Source organism: Colobus angolensis, unplaced genomic scaffold (genome assembly GCF_000951035.1).
Source record: "Colobus angolensis palliatus isolate OR3802 unplaced genomic scaffold, Cang.pa_1.0 Scaffold155, whole genome shotgun sequence".
Lineage (NCBI taxonomy): Eukaryota > Metazoa > Chordata > Mammalia > Primates > Cercopithecidae > Colobus > Colobus angolensis.
This window is the reverse complement of record NW_012114655.1, coordinates 5,153,761-5,172,513: the sequence shown is the minus strand read 5'-3', so window position 1 is coordinate 5,172,513 and position 18,753 is coordinate 5,153,761. Positions and strand designations below refer to the sequence as shown.

Sequence of the window (18,753 nt, the reverse complement as noted above, 5' to 3'; positions counted from 1 at the left end):
ATGAAGGAAGAGAAAGGCTGAAAAGAAATGAGGACTGGGGTAGAGACAGAACCTTATGAGTAGAGACTGAAAATGCCATTATATTAATCTTAAAAAAAAAAAAAAAAAGTGAACACTCATTTAGCCCAAGCTGACACATGGCAGAGTCAAATATTTTTGTAACAAAGCATGAATGTTAAAAACAAGTGATACACAAAATACTAAAATGTGTTCAAAATAAGCCTAGTTAGTTCCTACTAATACTTCTCAGAATAGGTAATTTATCTTTGAAAATTAGTAAATTATCATCAAAACTAGTACGAAGTACCCGTAATTCGCACTTCATTCTTTCTAGCATTATTAAGAAAGCATCCTCATTTCTTCTTCGACTGGCTTGAAAAAAATATTACGAAAAATTTTAAAACAAACTACTTTTTAAAGTTCTCTAAATTTATCTGAGTCTGACTACTCATTGCACTAAATACACAGAGCAATAATTATATCCCTTTTTTTACCCTGTCTTATGGTGCTCACAAGAATTTTATTCTGAATCATATTTTCTCTACCCACTTTCATTCCACAGATAAAATGTTGGCTCAAAAAAGTTGAACCACTTTATCTATCCTCAATGTAATACACATGATCTTTATCAACTAATTGAAGGCCTAAACAAATCAAGACACTGCCTATTTCTTGACTTAATGAAACCTGAATGTTTAACCAACAATATGCAGTTGCCCCAAAACTATTAGGGTGAAATAGAATCATTACTTAATAGTGCTAGGTAACCGTAATTCTGTGCATTAAAGAAACATATTGCCTTCTGAAAGCCTGGTTAACATAATCAACTAAACACTCATTAAAATCTTACAGTCAACCACAAGCAAATATTAGAAGAATTTGTCTTCAAGACCTAGTCTTGGTTCTAGCTTTATAAAGTCAAGGTTTGATAATTAAATGAACAGGAATTAAAGACTCAGTAGCTTGGTGTTGGTTAAACCGGTAGGGAGAAAAAAGGAAACATAAGCTAAAATGAAAAACGGCAAAGCTAACAGCAAAACAGCCCTACCAATGAGAACACTTTTCATCCAATTATTAAAGTTTCTCAGGTAAAAAATACGACTTTGACTACGCTTCTCCAAACCAACTTCCTGAAGTTCATTGTAATGGGCAGCCACTGCTGAGCTGTGTCCTTCTTCCAGATTCTGAAAATAAAACAGAATAGAAAAAAATCAAGGATCAGAACGTGGTAAAAATAAGCCTCAGAACATTTCACCTGGGACTGGATAAAATATTAAAATATTAGAATTGGTAAACTTCACTAAACAATGGCAATTAACCACAGAAGTCTCACTAATTATCATTAGACCTAAGATTTGTTTTCTGAGTCCTTGTGTATTAGTCCGTTTTCATGCTGCTGATAAAGACATACCCGAGGCTGGGTAATTTATAAAGAAAAACAGGCTTAACGGACTCACAGTTCCACGTGGCTGGGGAGGCCCCACAATCAGGGTGGAAGGCGAAAGGCAGGTCTTACATGGCAGCAGGCAAGAGAGAAGGAGAGCCAAGCGAAAGGGGAAACCCCTTATCAAACCATCAGATCTTGTGAGACTTCTTCATTACCATGAGAACAGCATGGGGGAACCGCCACACTGATTCAGTGATCTCACACCAGGTCCCTCCCACACGTGGGAATTCTGAGAGCTACAATTCCAGATGAGGTCTCGGTGAGGACACACCCAAACCGTGTCACCCTATTTTGGAAAACATCTCGAGGTTTAAAATTTTCACTGTGATATTTCATCTGTCTAATTTTAGTGTCAATGTCTTAATAAGCCCAGTACTCTTCCAGAGTTCTCATTATTCAGTTCGATAAATGACAGTCAATGTTTGGTGTTTCTACAAGAGAATAAATTAGGAATAAGCTATAATTACATTATTTTTATAAAACCGTTGTGAAAATTAAATAAGATAATGTATATAAAGAGATTAGGGCTGGGAGAAGTGGCTCACGCCTGTAAATCCAGCACTTTGGGAGGCCCAGGCGGGAGGACTTGAAGTCAGGAGTTTGGGACCAGCCTGGCCAACATGGTGAAACCCCATCTCTACTAAAAATACAAAAATTAGCTGGGCGTGGTGGTGCACACCTGTAATTCCAGCTACCCGGGAGGCTGAGGCAGGAGAATCGCTTGAACCCAGGACGTGGAGATTGCGGTGAGCCAAGATCGGGCCACTGCACTCCAGCGTGGGCAACAGAGCGAGACTGTCTCAAAAAAAAAAAAAAAAAAAAAGAAAAAAAAGAGATTAGAATTCAGTAGGCAATGTGCAGTGTCAGTGATTTCTATGATAATAACGCTATCATATATGTTATATGTAACACAACAGTTTTCAATTTGTGCTTCCTGAGGCCCTAGAAATCCTGTAAAAATGCCATGATAGGCGAAGGGCTTCAGATCCTCCCACCTGCCTTTCCAGCCACAGTGCTGAATCCCACTGATGTGCTGAAAGGCGTTTCAGCAAATCCTTGAACTATTTTACATAACAGGTTTAAGTGTAAGATTTTCACTTGAAAAAGGGGTTCTGGGGCTAGTAAAAGTTTGAAAACTATGTTTAAAATACAAGCTCCCAGCCGGGTGCAATGGCTCGCACTTGTAATCCCAGCACTTCGGGAGGCTGAGGCAGGCAGATCACAAGGTCAGGAGTGTCAGGCCTCTGAGCCCAAGCCAAGGCATCGCATCCTCTGTGACTTGCACACTTGCACGTATACGCCCAGATGGCCTGAAGTAACTGAAGAATCACAAAAGAAGTGCAAATGCCCTGCCTCCCCTTAACTGATGACATTCTACCACAAAAGAAGTGAAAATGGCCAGGCCTTGCCTTAGGCGATGATATTATCTTGTGAAATTCCTTTTCCTGGCTCACCCTGGCTCAAAAAGCTCCCCCACTGAGCACCTTGTGACCCCCACTCCTGTCTGCCACAGAACAATCCCCCTTTGACTGTAATTTTCTTTTACCTACCCAAATCCTATAAAAGGGCCCCACACTTATCTCCCTTTGCCGACTATCTTTTCGGACTCAGCCCACCTGCACCAAGGTGATTAAAAAGCTTTATCGCTCACACAAAGCCTGTTTGGTGGTCTCGTCACACGGACACGCATGACAAGGAGTTCAAGACCAGCCTGGCCAATATGGTGAAATCCCCTCTCTACTAAAAAAACAAAATTAGCCGGGCATGGTGGTGGGCGCCTATAGTCCCAGCTACTCGGGAGGCTGAGGCAGAAGAATAACTTGAACCCAGGAGATGGAGGTCCCAGAAGGTGGAGATTGCATTGAGCTGAGTTTGCACCACTGCACTCTAGCCTGGGAGACAGAGCAAGATTCTGTCTCCAAAACAAACAAACAAACAACTCCCCTCTGTTAAAAGAATTCACATTCCATTAATGACAAAAGCCTCACTATCAGTCACTTTCCTCATAAGGGCCAATGGCAGAATTTTATTTACTCATAAAAGTACTTTATTCCTCTAACTCCAAATTCTGCTTCAAATTCCTTTCTAATGTGGTACTTTCAGATGAAAACAACTTGCTCTGTAGTATCTTTACCACATATTAGGCATTTGTATTTACTTAACTAAAACAGTATGTAAAATACATTAATAAGTTGAAAACAGTTTAAGGAATTACATTAATAAAGGGATGTAAAGCCAGGTATAATTTTAAAAGTTATCCCTTTTTAAGTGATAACTTCTGACAAAAAAGTTGGAGCCGAACGCCTAATAAAAAAGGAAAATAGGTAAATCACTGGGATCTCATACTCCAGTCTTTTTAAAAACACCAACAAAGAGCAAAGCAGCTTTCAAGTCTCTAGTTAAGTGCGAGGACTGCTAATGCCCAGGAGGTTGTGGCTGCAGCGAGCTTCGATCACACCATCACACTCCAGCCCGGGCGATGGTGCAAGACTCCGTCTCGGGGGGAAAAAAAAGTTTCTAGTTAAATAAGATTCTAAAATAAGATAAAGATTATCTCATTACAAAATAAAAACAAACAAAAACTAAAAAATCTATCTCATTAGCAGGAGACGTTTCACCTTAACAGAAATCATAAGAGTTAAAAGCCTACTTTGTCTTAAGACCGTATCTATTAAAAACAGAACATTCTGAAGCTATTAAAATTATGTCAAAAGATCAGTATGACTGCACAGGTGTTCCACATTTCAGACTTACATAGTCTAAGTAAAAGAAAATACACTGAACATACTTTCTGCTTTTCAGGAACATTCTCAAGTGCTATTTTTCTCTTATTTTGAGGGCCATCTCCAGTAGAATATTCATCTTTTGGAACATCCTCAGTTTCTCTTTTTCTCTTCTTTGAATTGCTTTCATCATCACCACAATCTTTTTCCTCTGTGACAATTTCGGGATCAAGTTTTCTCTTCTTGGATGGAGAGTCTTCCCCACAACTAGAACTTTCCTTTACAAGATCATCTTCAAACTCTTTTCTCTTTCTTGCTGTGTCTACTTGTCTACAGATAGGAGTCTTTTCAGAAAGCCCAGTCCCAGAAGCCGTTGTGTTTTCATTAATATCCAATGAAGACTCTGTTTCAGAATTCACTGACGCTTTTGCCTGTTCAAGAGACATCTTTTCATATTCCTCTGCTTTTGTAGAATTTGCCATTTATGATTGCTTGAACTGATGGTAAAACTTCATGAACCAACACTAGAATGACAAAAAATTGGTATTACTTGTAAACACTAAGACTTTAAAACAATTTTTTTTTTTTTTTTGAGACAGTTTCACTTTTGTCACCCAGGCTGGAGAGCAACGGCGTGATCTCGGCTCACTGCAAGCTCTGCCTCCGGGGTTCAAGCGCTTCTCCTGCCACAGCCTCCCGAGTAGCTGGGATTACAGGCGCCTGCCAACAGGCCCGGCTAATTTTTTGTGTTTAGTAGAGACGCGGATTCGCCATGTTGGGCAGGCTGGTCTCTAATTCCTGACCCCAGGTGATCCGCCTGCCTCAGCCTTCCAAAATGCTGGGATTACAGGCGTAAGCCACTGCGCCCGGCCTAAAATAATTTTAACTAGAATTTGATCAACTAGGAGTTTAAAAAAATCCCATTGTAGAGAGAATATTAAAAAACGTTAATTGATATCATGTATGAATTTCTGAATATGGTAATACTAAGTATAATCCCGCCATAATTCTATAATCTTATTCATAAAAGTCACTGCTGGCATTAAAGCTGACGAATGAAGTGGGGAGACACATGCACTAGCTCCATTTCAGTTCTGACCTTTACTCTATAACTCTGGTTCCCAAACTGCATGGTTGGTACCATAACAAACAGGCACCACAGGACGTAACGTGGAAGATATCACAGAAACTACCAGCTTTAAGTACAGCACAGTTCCAACTGAATAGATTGCACTACATACCTTTCAATGACTTTGTGAAGCTGAGATTTTGGTATCACAGAAAATCAAGGTGAAACAGGAAATGAGGTTGGCAGTGCCTATCTGATTTCGAGGCTTGAAGTTGCACAGTACCCAACAGGTTCACCCATCCTGTTAGCAAGGGATTGCAATTAATTAACAATAAAACACAAACACTACCTTTCTCCCCAATTTATGTGTATTAATTTTTTAAACAGACATAAAGTTGTTAGACCACAAATACTTTCAAATTCTTTGGGGTAAGCTACTTAATAAATGGAACTGTTACATTTCTTTTGGCCTACGGACACTAAGGGCATCAAGAACAGAAAAAGTTTGGGGTTCTACAGCAAGAACTTCTGAAATCATATTTCATAATGGGTGTTCCAATTAGGTAGAAAGTAAAGAGTAGAAATGACTGTAGACAAGTTTCAGGACTCAGACTGCAGTTTGATGACCATTAAGTCTCTTTCAAATACGTTCTTAGACCTATGTTAAGATGGGAAAGAGAGAGAAATAACTGAACTATCTATTGGGTAAGAATTATGGTGGTTCATTTATTAAGTCATTCAACAAACTTAGTGACCTCCTACTACAGAGAAGCTCAATGTAAATTATGTTTTCAAGATGTTTATAGCTTACATACCACTATTAATATGTTAAGCTTTTGTTCGGCACAGAGGCTCACGCCTGTAATCCCACCACTTTAGGGGACCGAGGTGGGCAGACTGCTTGAGCTCTGGAGTTCGAGACCAGCTTGGGCAACATGGCAAAATCCCGTCTCTACAAAAAATAGCTGGCATGGTAGCACATGCCTTAGTCCCAGTTACTCAGGAGGCTGAAGTAGGAGAAGGACCTGAGCCTAGGAGGTCCAGGCTGCAGCGAGCTGTGATTGCACCACTGCACTACAGCCTAGGTAACAAAGTGAGACCCCACTTAAAAAAAAAAAAAAAAAAAAAGCTTTTTCAGGAAGGAAGTGTTTGTGTTGTGCTAAATATAAATAAATAAATAAGCCTTTTGGATAATAAAAAAGAATAAGAAATTAAGTTGCCTAAAGGAATGGGTAACAAGTCACCACGAATGGGTAAGGGTTTCAAGGGTTATTAGCCTTCATGACCCACCATTTGAGGTAACAAAATATCAAGAGGTACCAAATAGAACTGAATGAGAGAACAACAACAAATCAAAAAAGTAATTTTCAGAATACCTAAAATTATCTAGAAAAACTGGCTACCAACTTGTCAAATTCCTAGTTCTCCTCCTCTGCCATTGATTTCTTAATGGAAATTGGCTTTAAATTCAAATAAAGCAATGTGACTTATCTTTAGCCATAATTATTACCTAAAATTAGTATCGAGATTTAAGCATGAATTTTACTTATGTCACTTACTTTTATGGTATCACAGATGTGACATCATAAAAACATAATCAATTAGGTCAGAAGAAATGACACAGCATTCCAGATGACCACAAAAATGAGTAAGAATGTTTAAAACCAAGCATCATGTTTACAGCCAACTTGTTTTCAACAAACGTGCCAAGAACGTACACAGCAAACAGTGTCTTCAAAAAATGGTGCTGGGAAATGAAGACCACTCACTCTCACCATATGCAAAAATCAAATCAAAATGGACTGAAAACTTAAATTTAAAATCCGCAAGTATGAAATTACTTGAAGAAAACATTGTGGAAATGCTTCAAGACACTGGTCTGGGCAAAAATTTTTGTGGTAAGACCTCAAAAGCACAGGCAACAAAAGCAAAAACAGACAAAGGGGATTATATCAAGCTAAAAACTTCTGCACAGTAAAGGAAACAAGAGTGAAGAGATAACCTACAGAAAGGGAGAAAGTATCTGCAAAACTATTCATCTCGCAGGGGATTCTCAACCAGAATATAGAAGAAACTCAACTCAATAGCAAAAAAAAGAAGCAATCCTACTACAAATGGGCAAAAGATCTGAAGAGACATTTCCTAAAAGACACACAAATGGCCAACACGTATATATGTAAAAAAGGCTCAGTATCAGTACTACCAGGGAAATGCAAGTCGAAACCACAACGAGATACCACCTCATCTCGGTTAAAACGGCTTCTATCAGAAAGACTTCGTATCAGTATATCCAAGAAATATCTGCAGTCTCAAGTTTATTCACAATGGTCAAGATATGGAATCAACCTAAGCGTCCATCAACAGATGAATAAAGATAAACAACGGAATATGAGTCATTAAAAAGAATGAAATCCTGTCATTTGCAACAACATGGATCAATCCGGATGTCATTATGTTAAGTGAAATAAGTCAGGCACATGAAGACAATATCATGTTATCACTTAAGTGGGAGCTAAAACTGTGGAGGTAAAGAGTGAATTAGTGGTAACCACAGACTGGGAAGGGTAGCAGGAAGACGGGGATGAAGAAGAGAAACTGGTTAATAGGTACAAACACACCCCAGAAGAAATAAAACCTAGTGCCTGATAGTGCAGTGGGGTGGACACAGTTAACAGTAACTTACTGTGTAGTTCAAAATAGCTAAAAAATATTGGAATGTTCCCAACATAAAGAAAACATCAATGTTTGAGATGACAAATATCCCAATTGCCCTGATTCGGTCGTTACACATTGTATGCATGTATCAAAATATCACCTGTACCTCCAAATATGTGCAACTTCTATGTATCAATTTAACAAACGGGGGGGGGGAACAAACCAAACACAAAGTGGAATAATGAAAACACGCCAAAAGAAAGACAGCTGTCCCTCAGAATCCTAGAGGAGAAACCTTCCAGAGGTGGTCGACTGACTCGAGATGGATACGCGACAAACAACCACATGGACGTTTCGACCTGGCTTTCCAGTCACGCCTCTGGAGCAAGCTAAGTCTCTGCGTCATTTCAGTTCCTCAGGGTACGACCGAGCAGGCCGGCAGGGCCGCCAGGGTAAAGCCCAAGCGGGATAAACTCTTAAGCCCCAAGCCAGCCGCTTCACCCTCTACCACGGGCCCGAGAGGGCGCAGCGAGGCGAGAAGGGACTCTTCCAGTCAAGTTCACCCCCTCTGTCATTCGCGCGGCCTCTGGTTCAGGTTTCCGAGGCGCCGCTCAAGACAGACCTGAGGACCCCACGCCCCTCCCCAGGACGGCCCTGGGGCGCGAGCTGGAGCAGCTCTTCGGGCTTCTTCTCCCACCCGGGCTCGCTCAGTCTGGAGGAGCAACAGCGTCCGCCCACCCCAAGCAGTTCCCATTTTGCTTGGGACTGAGGACACAAGGCAACAGACGCACGCCGCGGCCAGTGAAGCACAGGGCTAATGCGAACTGAGCCCATGTCAGGAGTGGGAGTGCCACTTCCACCCCTCCACGGCAGCCGAGGAATAAACACAAAGAAAGGAAGGGCCGGAGTTCCAGCCCTCACACTCACCAGCACACTCAAACGCGACTCTGTTTGCGGAAACGGCGGCCCGCGCCACGCGTGTCTGGTTACATCACTTCCGGAGGTGCGAGAGTCACGTGGCGCCGCTCAGGAGAGAGGGCCGCGACGCAAGTCCTCCGCGCCGGAACTACGAGTCCCGACGTGCCGCGCGCGGCATGCGGAGGCTTCGCTGAGAGGGCACGGGCGGTCGCGAGCACATTGCTAGTGGGCGCGGCTGGCGGGCCGGAGGCGGTAGGGCGCTAGCCCCCGGCTGAGTCCCGCGGGTTCCGGCACCTGGACCCACACTCGGTCGGGGTACTCTGCTGAGTAACACTGCCTTGGCATTCGAGGAGCTGGGGTCCAGCCTGCGCGGCGGGAAGCGGCGGCGACGGCCCCAGCGTCCTAAGAGGTAGCATGGGCCCCAGGCCTCTGGGGGCAGCGGGAGGGGTCTAGAGGGCACCTTCAACCCTGGGCGTGTGTCCGGGAGCTGACTCGCGGCGCGAACCCGGCAACTGCTGTGCGCGCGCCGCTCTTCGGCCTGCGACCTCCAGGCTGGGGTCGTCCACACTCGCCGACCCCACCGCCCCCCGCCGAGAGAGGCTCCCCCGCCCTTCCGGATTGAGCCAGTGTCCTGGCAAATCTTGCTTTGGGACTGTTTTTCTGCCTGCTCTGCTGTAACCCTTCACCGTCTTCTCTTTCCTTCCTCGGAAGTCGGTTGAGGAGGGGTCTGGAAGCGCCCGCGGTCGGAGTGGTTTTAAAAATTAGCAATTTCTTATTAGGAACCAGCAGATTAGTCCTTACCGCCGTATTTGGGAAGCCACAAGAGGCCATGCTTACCTGTTAGGTTCTGAGAAAAAGGACAGCCTGTACCTCTTCTTGACAAATACCTAAGGGTGCATTACTCTGCGTTGGCTGAACTTGGCATGGTGTGGTATGGGGGAGACAACACACTTTTTTTGGCCATCACCCCAGATTTCTCCTGGGAAGTGAAAGCGCCTACTGTACTGAAACTCGAAAGCTCCATAGTTGAGGACTTTCAACCTGAGATCAGGGTCAGAACTACCTGTGGATTATTGATGCGTGTACATGTTAACGTACGTCAAGTCCCCACCTTCCAAGGGTGTAAAACTGATCAGATTTACAATACGTCGTGAATTACTCTTTACCAAAATTGATCCCTTTAAAACAGCTTTGAAAATGTGCTTTACCAGCCTGCCTTCTTGTCAGTAGGCACAGATATATTAATGAATGGACCTGGCTTTGGGGAAGGCAACATTTGCAGCGTTGTAGTTTCCAATGTAATCACCTCTAAATTGTGGGCATTAGCCCATCTGAGGTTGTTGACCCCTTACGAACTTTGAACCAAGAATGAGGCCTGTTTTTCACAAATAGGGATGAGCCATCAATTTCAGATGACTGCTTGTATTTATTATATGAAATGAGTGAAGTTGAGAATCTCATTTCATGAATATTGACAATTGCAAAGGTGAAGGTCTTGAAAATCGAATACATTATAGGCATACCTGTCATGCGCGTCCCTGTGAAGAGACCACCAGACAGGCTTTGTGTGAGCAACAAAGCTTTTTAATCACCTGGGTGCAGGCAGGCTGAGTCCGAAAAGAGTCAGCGAAGGAAGATAAGGGTGGGGCCGTTTTACAGGATTTGGCTAGGTAAAGGAAAATTACAGTCAAAGGGGGGTTGTTCTTTGGCAGGCAGGAGGGGGGTCACAAGGTGCTCAGTGGGGGAGCTTTTAGAGCCAGGATGAGCCAGGAAAAGGAATTTCACAAGATAATATCATCGCTTAAGGCAAGGCCCGGCCATTTTCACTTCTTTTGTGGTGGAATGTTATCAGTTAAGGCGAGGCAGGGCATTTGCACTTCTTTTGTGATTCTTCAGTTACTTCAGGCCATCTGGGCGTATACGTGCAAGTGTGCAAGTCACAGAGGATGCGAAGGCTTGGCTTGGGCTCAGAGGCCTGACAATATCCAAGCATTAGAACCGGGCAATTACATTCCCTGGTCCTGATGCTTAAGTTTCTTGAGATAATTACAGTTGTAATTTTACAGAAAATGAGTGTAATTTTGACTTTTAAAAGCATGTTTTAATGTTTTTAAACACTGGGCGCGGTGGCTTACTCCTGTAATCCCAGCACTTTGGGAGACCGAGGTGGGCGGATCACCTTCGAGACCAGCCTGGCCAACCAACATGGTGAAACCCCGCCTCTACTAAAAATACCAAAATTAGCCAGGTGTGATGGCACGTGCCTGTAGTCCCAGCTACTCAGGAGGCTGAGGCAGGAGAATCACTTAAACCTGGGAGGCAGAGGTTGCAGTGAGCCAAGATTGCATCATTGCACTCCAGCCTGGGTGACAGAGCGAGACTGTCTCAAAAATCAAAACAAATAAATTTTATTAGATCAAAAGTCCCTTAACTATGTGTTTATGAAAAGTCCACGATGATGGGATATATAGAGATTACATTTTTTAGTTTTTATAAAACTTAACTAGAAGTTGTGTAAATTCATTTGAGAACAGAGAGGAAGGATTCTTGAAAGCAGTTAATGTAAGAAGTAAATGAGCCAGATAAAAATGATTTTAAAGTTACCATTGGTGTTATTTTTCCCTTACTATTCCCCGAGTAATCTCTGGTGTTCTGGACTTTAAAATAATAATAGCTAATACGTGAGCTTAGTGCTTTATTCATTTGCACTCGTTTAATTCTAACCAAACCCAGTGGTATAATTATGAGTGTTTGTTTTACAGATGAGGGTTAAGTAACTTGGCCAAGATCATGCAGCTTGTAAGTAGTCGGATCAGGATTTGGACCCAGGCAGTCTGGCTGGTTGACCAGATTCTGCTAATAATGAAACAGTGCTGGCTAGAAGGTCATACTCAGAACTGGAAGTTGCCTAGCAAATAGTAGATTTTCAGAAAGTGTTTTGACACTTCTTAATGCCTGGGTTATTATGTCCAGAGAGAACATAGATAGATAAGGATGTTATCTTGCTGAAATGTGAGCTCCACCAAGACAAGGAAAGGACGTGTAGGATTTATTTCAACCCATTTGTAAGAAGGTGAGAGCACTTCTGTCAGAGGTATAATTTTAAATTTTAAAGTGTGATTTCTGTTGTAGAGTTGAAGATCGTATTTTTGAAACATAGAGATTATTTTTAAAATGTAGATACAATGTTATAGTTTTCTAAGATAGTGTTCTGTGAAGAGAGGTGGTTCATGGAAGCTTTGTTCCTCCAAATAGTTTTGGATGAAGGACTTTTCCTGTGTTCCACTCAGGAAAGTGTTCTTACTAAAATTTTGTGTCCTTTCTGGAACAAATAAAATATTATTGTTTAAAAGGTTTTTCCTTCCGTTGAAAATAAGATTTTGTTGAGTAATACTGTGTGTGATGATTAGTTTTATTATGTCAGCTTAGCTAAGCTATAATACCTAGTTATTTAGTCAGATACTAATTTGGTTCATGCTATGATGGTGTTCTGAAGACATGGTTAACATCTGTAATCAGTTGACCTAAACTAAAGGATATTACCTTAAATAATGTGGGTGGACCTCATTCAATCAATTGAAGGCTAAAAAAGCCAAAACAGGTGTTCTGAAGAAGACAGTATTTTCCTGAAGGCTACAGCTTCAATTCCTGCCTGAGTTTCCTGTCTGTAGATTACCCTACACATTTTGAAGTTTCCAGCCCCTACAATTGTGTGAGCCAGTTCCTTAAAATATTAATATCTCTATATCTGTCTATATGTAGATGAAGATATTTATGTTTTTATCTACATCTATGTATTTTTTCCTATCAATTGTGTATCTCTGGAGAGCCCTGACTGATTCAAATTTGGGTGCTGAGAGTGCTTCTAGTGAGCAGAATCTTAAGAATGAGTTTTCTGAATTGATGATAGTGTTTCTGGAACTGGTTTTCTTAACTGATCAGATTTAAAGGCAATAATGAGTATTCCCAGTGGAAAAGAGGGCGCTGGTAGTCCGTGGTGTGATACGGCAAGAGAGATACGCACAAGATCACACTTGGATGCTCCCACTCATGCTTATAGACAAGATTCAGAATGATCAGGTATTTGATACCTTAGAACATTTTAATCAAATTAATGAGTATAATAAGATAGGCTGGTTGCTTTTAACTGTGCTGGATAAAGTGAGAAAAGAAAAGGATTATCCTAGCTACTGGGGAGGCTGAGGCAGGAGAATCGCTTGAACCCAGGAGGCGGAGGTTGCAGTGAGCTGAGATCGCACTACTGCACTCCAACCTGAGTAACAGAGTGAGATTGTCTCAAAAAAAAAGAAAAAAAAAAGAAAAAAGGGCAAGCTTAAGGCTTCAAATTCCCGATTGAAGCTCCACATAAGTGACCTGAAAAGTTTCTGTGTCTGCCCTGAAGAAACCCGTATCTCTTGTAGCTGCAGAGCTGGGGTTGGTGAAAACCAAACCCACAATCTCATCCTGTAGGTGGCTGTAGGTGGCTGAATTACAGTGCTGACTGAATCCCCTGCTTCACCTTGGTCTGCTGTTAAAGTGAAGCATTGGTTGGGAAGGAGTGGGATCCTCACATTTGGAATAGGGCCATATGGGAACATCCTGATAAAGTGGGGGATGTTCAACTCCTAAATTTTACTCACTCTTTTTTGCCAATAGAAGCAATTCTTCCACCTCTGTTTGAGGAGATTAACTCTGCTTTGCCTGAAGAACCTGTAATGGTGTCCCTTGAGGTAGTTACCTTGTAAGAGACGTTGCTGGTTCTCCTGAGGCATCCATGAAGAGCTCTGGGGCTGCTCTTCTCCTCAGGTCAGAGATTGCAGTGGGAGTTGCTGCCAGCAGGGATGGTTGGATCCCGGACGGCAGGGCCATGTGGTCACCAGGGACTAAGTGGGTGTGTTGCCATCATGGGGGACAGCGGAGTCAAAGCAGCAATCTGAACAGGACTTGGGAGTCCTATGGCATTGGGTAGGTGGTCATGGTGTCCCTAGAAGAGAACTCGATGGGCAGTCTACTGAATTCTGACTTGATCTCTATAAGCAGAAGAGTTCTAGGTCAAGTGAATGGAAGCCTTACTTTAATTACCAAAGAAAGAGTCATGGTCCCTCAATCAGTTCCCACATTTGAGTCATTTTACAGACCGAGGACCCCTTGAATGAGGGGAGGCTGGATCCTTTTGAGGAAGGACCTCGTTGTGCTGCCAAGAATTTATACTGTTAATTTTTTTTCTCAGCGTTTCCGGAAGAGGCCTATGGCTTATCAGGGTAAGTGTGGATTGGAGAAGAGGAAATAATTAGACTTCTCATGGATTAGTGAACACTTAACTCTGAACTGACACTAATTCCAGGACCGTCAAAGTGTCATGTTGGCCCACCATTCAGAGTAGGGGCTTGTTGAGGTTAGGTGGTCAATAGAAGCTTAATCCAGGTCCTCCTCATAGTGGGTCCGCATAGTCATCCTGTGGTTACTTTGCCAGTTCCAGGATGCGTAACTGGTATAGACATACTCAGCAACTGGCAGAATCCCCACACTGGTTCCCCGACCTGTGGAGTAAGGGCTATTGTGGTAAGAAAGGCCAAATAAAAGCCACTAGAGCTGCCTCTTCCTGGAGTAATAGTAAAAGCCAAAAGCAATACCTCATTCCCAGAGGAACTGCAGAGATTGGTGCCCTTAAGGGTATAGGGGTGATGATTCCTGACATATTCACATTCAGCCCTCCTATGTGGCCTGTGCAGAAAACAGATTGATCTTGGAAAATGACAGTGGATTATCATAAACTTAACTGAGTGGTGACTAATCGCAGCCACTGTTCCGTATTTCATTTCATTACTTGAGAACGTATCCCCTAGTAGCTGGCATGCAGTTATTGATCTGCTGAATGCTTTGTCTTAATATCTGTTAGTAAAGATCACTAAAAGCAGTTTTCTTTCACCTAATAAAGCCAGAAATACACCTTCACTGTCCTACCTCGGAAATGTCAATTTTCCAACACTATATCATAACTTAGATCACAGAGATCTTGTTATGAGTTGAACTGTGTCTTCTAAAAATTTGTATATTGGATTCCTAGCTCTCATTACTTCAGAGTATTAACTTATTTGGGAACAGGGTAGTTAAAAATGTGATTAGATAAGATGAGGTCATACTGAAGTAGTCTGGGCCCCTAATCCAACACAACTGGTGTCCTTGTAAACAGAGGAATTTGAACACAGACATTCACACAGGGAGAATGCCATGTGAATCTGAAGTAGAGGAACACCAGGAAATGTCACACATTTCCAGCAAACCCTCAGGAGCAAGGAGGGAGGCATGAAACAGATTCTTCCTCACTCCCTTTGAAGGAATCCATCCTTTTGACACCTTAATCTTGGACTTCTAACCGCATAGATGGAGACAGTACACTTCTGTTGTGTAAGCTCCTCAGTTTGTGGTTCTCTGTTACAGCAGCTGTAGCAAACAAATAGAGACCCTGATTGCCCTTCCCTTTCGCAAGACATCATACTGGCCCGTCACATGGATGATGTTATGCTAATTGGACCTGGTGGGCAAGAAGGAACAACTACTGTTGACTTACTGGTAAGACATTTGCCTGTCAGATGGCGGGGAATAAATCCAACAAATATTCAGGGTCCTTCCACCTGAGTGAAATTTCTAGGGCTCCACTGGTGTGGCGTAGGGCGTGTTCCCACCTATAACAAAGAGAGAAGCAAGGTCTGGTGGGCCTCTTTGGATTTTGGAGGTGACAAATTCCTCATTTGGCTGTGCTACTTCAGCTTGTTTACTGAGTGACCCAAAATGCTACTAGTTTTGAGTGGATCCCAGAACAAAAGGCGCCTCTGCAACAGGTACAGGCTGCTGTGCAAACTGCTCTGCCTCTCAGGCCATGTGACCCAGCAGATCTTATGGTGCTTGAAATGTCAGTGGCAGACTGAAATGCTGTTTGGAACCTTTGGCAGGCCCTGTAGGAGATAATTACAGTGTAGATCCTGGGATTTTGGAGCAAAGCATTTCCATCCTTTGCAGGTAACCGCTCTTCTAAGGAACAGCTTTTGGGCTTGCTACTAGGCTTAGTAGAAACTCCATGCTTAACCATGGGCCACCGAGTTATGCAACCTGACTAGAAAAATGACTAGAATGTTTCAGCAGTTAAGAGCACAAGCAGATGGCATGTGTTCAAATCCTGGTTATGTTATATGTACTAAGTATGTCGTCCTTGAGTAAGTGACCAAACTTTGTGTTTTAATGTCCTCATGGAGCGATTTTACAGAAGAAATGAGATGATACAGTGCTTAGCACAGAACCTGTTAATTTTTAGCTTCTCTTAACACAACTGAAACTGCTACTGCAATGTCGTGTGAAGTCATTAGTCCATGTCTTTAAATGTGATTGTAGAATAAATTTTTTGCCTTGGTACAGCAGAAAAAAATAGAGTTGTTTTTTTTTTTTTTTTTTTGAATTCATGTAAAGCAGAGCAGAAGTTTGAAATAGTGAATAGTCTTTTTTTTTTTTTTTGAGACGGAGTCTCTCTCTGTTGCCCGGGCTGCAGTGCAGTGGCCGGATCTCAGCTCACTGCAAGCTCTGCCTCCCGGGTTTACGCCATTCTCCTGCCTCAGCCTCCGGAGTAGCTGGGACTACAGGCGCCCGCCACCTCGCCTGGCTAGTTTTTTTTTTTTTTTGTATTTTGTTTTTTTAGTAGAGACGGGGTTTCACCGTGTTAGCCAGGATGGTCTCGATCTCCTGACCTCGTGATCCGCCCGTCTCGGCCTCCCAAAGTGCTGGGATTACAGGCTTGAGCCACCGCGCCCGGCCAAAATAGTGAATAGTCTTGTAGGCATTATGTGCTTTCAGGTTCTGAGTTTATTACTTCTGAGAATTAACCAGGGTAGCAGTGGTCTACAACTTCTGTGGGTGAAAGGGTAGCTGGGCTTTAAGCGTGTGCAGCAGTGGGCAAAGAATGGAGGTGAGGGCAGAGGCATCAGACATTAGGAAGGGATCCTCAGGGAGAAGTGGGAGGTGGGTGGTTCAGATTTTGTGGATGCTGATGGCAAGATGAGTCCTATTAGAAAGTCTCATTGATAAGCAAAAATTGTTTTCGAGACAGACTTAAAAATTAGGGCTTCCCCATTATTACTTACTTCTTTTACATTGCCTTTGTGACTTCCTGGACTTGATAGATTGAATTAAACATGGTGTTTTATTTGGAGTCCTTGATTTTTAACGTAAGCATGGATTAGAGTAACTCTTCCTTGCTATTTGAAATACTGAAATTCCTGTTACGGTTTGAGCTGCTTAGTAAGCTGCATTGTAATTTGAGTCATTTCTTAAAATTGGAGGAATTAGATAAACAGTGATGGGCTTGCAATGTAGTGTTTGCCAAATGAGTGTCATATATAATGTTAAGAAAAATTTTATTTGTGTGGCACACGTTATAAAATAAAGCAGACCTATGTCAAGTTCTAAATGCAAGTTTTTATTTTACTTTTCTTGCCATCGTCATCACTGTAAATGCAAGTTTTTAAAAACACCTATTTTGAAGTTGGACCCAGAATACAAGAGCTCTTTATTGCGACGTGGCTTCTGGTGCTCTGATGATCAAATCACATTTTCTGAAACATGCTTGATCCAGTAAACACTGACAAAACTAGTTAACCCCGCAGGGAAGGATACTGGTATTTTTTGCCAAAGCCAAGCTGAAACAGGTTTTATTGCAACTTACTTGGTATAAAATATATGTGTAATTTCTCGTATGTCTTTTTTTGGTTTAACAAGCATAGACCTTATTTATCAAGTAAATTCCTATTGCTAAGTATGTTTTAGTTAATTGGTAACAATAACTTTGTGTTAAAACTGATTTTCATGGTAGGAGATAGAAATGAAATTTATAGTTTGGCTCTCAATCCTTTATTTTCAGGGAAAAGACACAATTTATACATATGAGCAATTTGTGAACATGTGGGAAATTCACTAGATTAGCAGTTCTTTTTTCTTTCTTTTTTTTTTTTTTTTTGCCTTTAATCAGCTATGTGATCAGGAACAAGTTATGAACTGTTACACGTCCTTGCATTCCTTATCTGTAAACATAAAGAATGGTACTGAGGGGCCTCTTAGTTTCCTTCCAAGTCTTCCTGTAGTTCTAATGTAGACAACTGTGACTAAACCTAAGGTTGCTGCTTTTATACAGTTGTACTCAGGGTCTGTATGGCCTGCCATTTTTGTAGTCCCCCTAACAAAGACTTTGAGAAGATGAAAATAATCCTTACTCATGCAATGGTTGGGAAGGTTTAGGAGAGAAGGCTTGTGTTTTCTATTGCTGTGTAACAACTTACCCCCAAATTTGTCAGCTTGAAACAACACAGGTTTATTGTCTTGCAGTTTTTCTGGGTCAGGAGTATGGGCACATCTTAGCTGGTTTGCTGCTTAGCATCTCAAAGTGTCAAGCAGGCTGCATTCTCATCTGGAGGTTCAACTGTGGAAGAACCTGTTTGCAAACTCATTCAGGTTGTAGGTAGAGTTCATCTTTTGTGCCTGCATAAGTGAGGGTGCTATCTTCTTCCTGTTGATTGGTGTCCTCCCTCAGGGACTAGAGGCTGTTCCCTGTATGCGACCCTGTCCATAGGCAGTTCATCATATGGCACTTTGTTTCCTTGAGGCCAGCAGAAGACTGTCTCTCCAGTCTGCTGAGATGGAGTCCCTTCCATCTTTTCTACCATTTGTTCTGCTATACCATAAGTCTTTTCTTGAGCCTATTAGACAACTTTTTAAACCTGACATTCTGGTGCATTGGGCCCTTGCAGTTTTCTTGCAAGTTAATTAACTTTAATGTTACCAAATGACTCACTGGAGTATGCTTTTTGCTCTCCAATCCATAATTCAAAATGTATCTTCTTCTTTTTTTTTTTTTTTTTTGAGGCGGAGTCTTGCTCTGTCACCCGGGCTGGAGTGCG

The 18,753-nt window shown here is 42.2% G+C and overlaps 2 protein-coding genes across 5 annotated transcripts in view; one reads left to right on the top strand and one right to left on the bottom strand.

Moving 5' to 3' along the window:
* Positions 1-8,890, bottom strand: part of RNMT (RNA (guanine-7-) methyltransferase) — a 33,884-nt gene extending 24,994 nt beyond the window's left edge. Inside the window, exons 1-4 of one of the 2 annotated variants that reach the window (XM_011936644.1) lie at positions 8,822-8,890; positions 5,412-5,540; positions 4,236-4,694; positions 1,049-1,184 (exon numbers count right to left, since the gene is read on the bottom strand). In XM_011936644.1, the coding sequence (XP_011792034.1) occupies positions 1,049-1,184; positions 4,236-4,652 (553 nt within the window). In that variant the 5' untranslated portion in view covers positions 4,653-4,694; positions 5,412-5,540; positions 8,822-8,890. The remainder of the gene's footprint in view (positions 1-1,048; positions 1,185-4,235; positions 4,695-5,411; positions 5,541-8,821) is intronic. The other variant, XM_011936645.1, reaches the window with a different exon arrangement.
* FAM210A (family with sequence similarity 210, member A) overlaps positions 8,888-18,753 on the top strand; it is a 60,493-nt gene continuing 50,627 nt past the window's right edge. The window contains exon 1 of one of the 3 annotated variants that reach the window (XM_011936647.1): positions 8,888-9,221. The gene's annotated coding sequence lies outside the window, so the exon portion shown is untranslated. The remainder of the gene's footprint in view (positions 9,222-18,753) is intronic. The other 2 variants (XM_011936646.1, XM_011936648.1) reach the window with 2 other exon arrangements.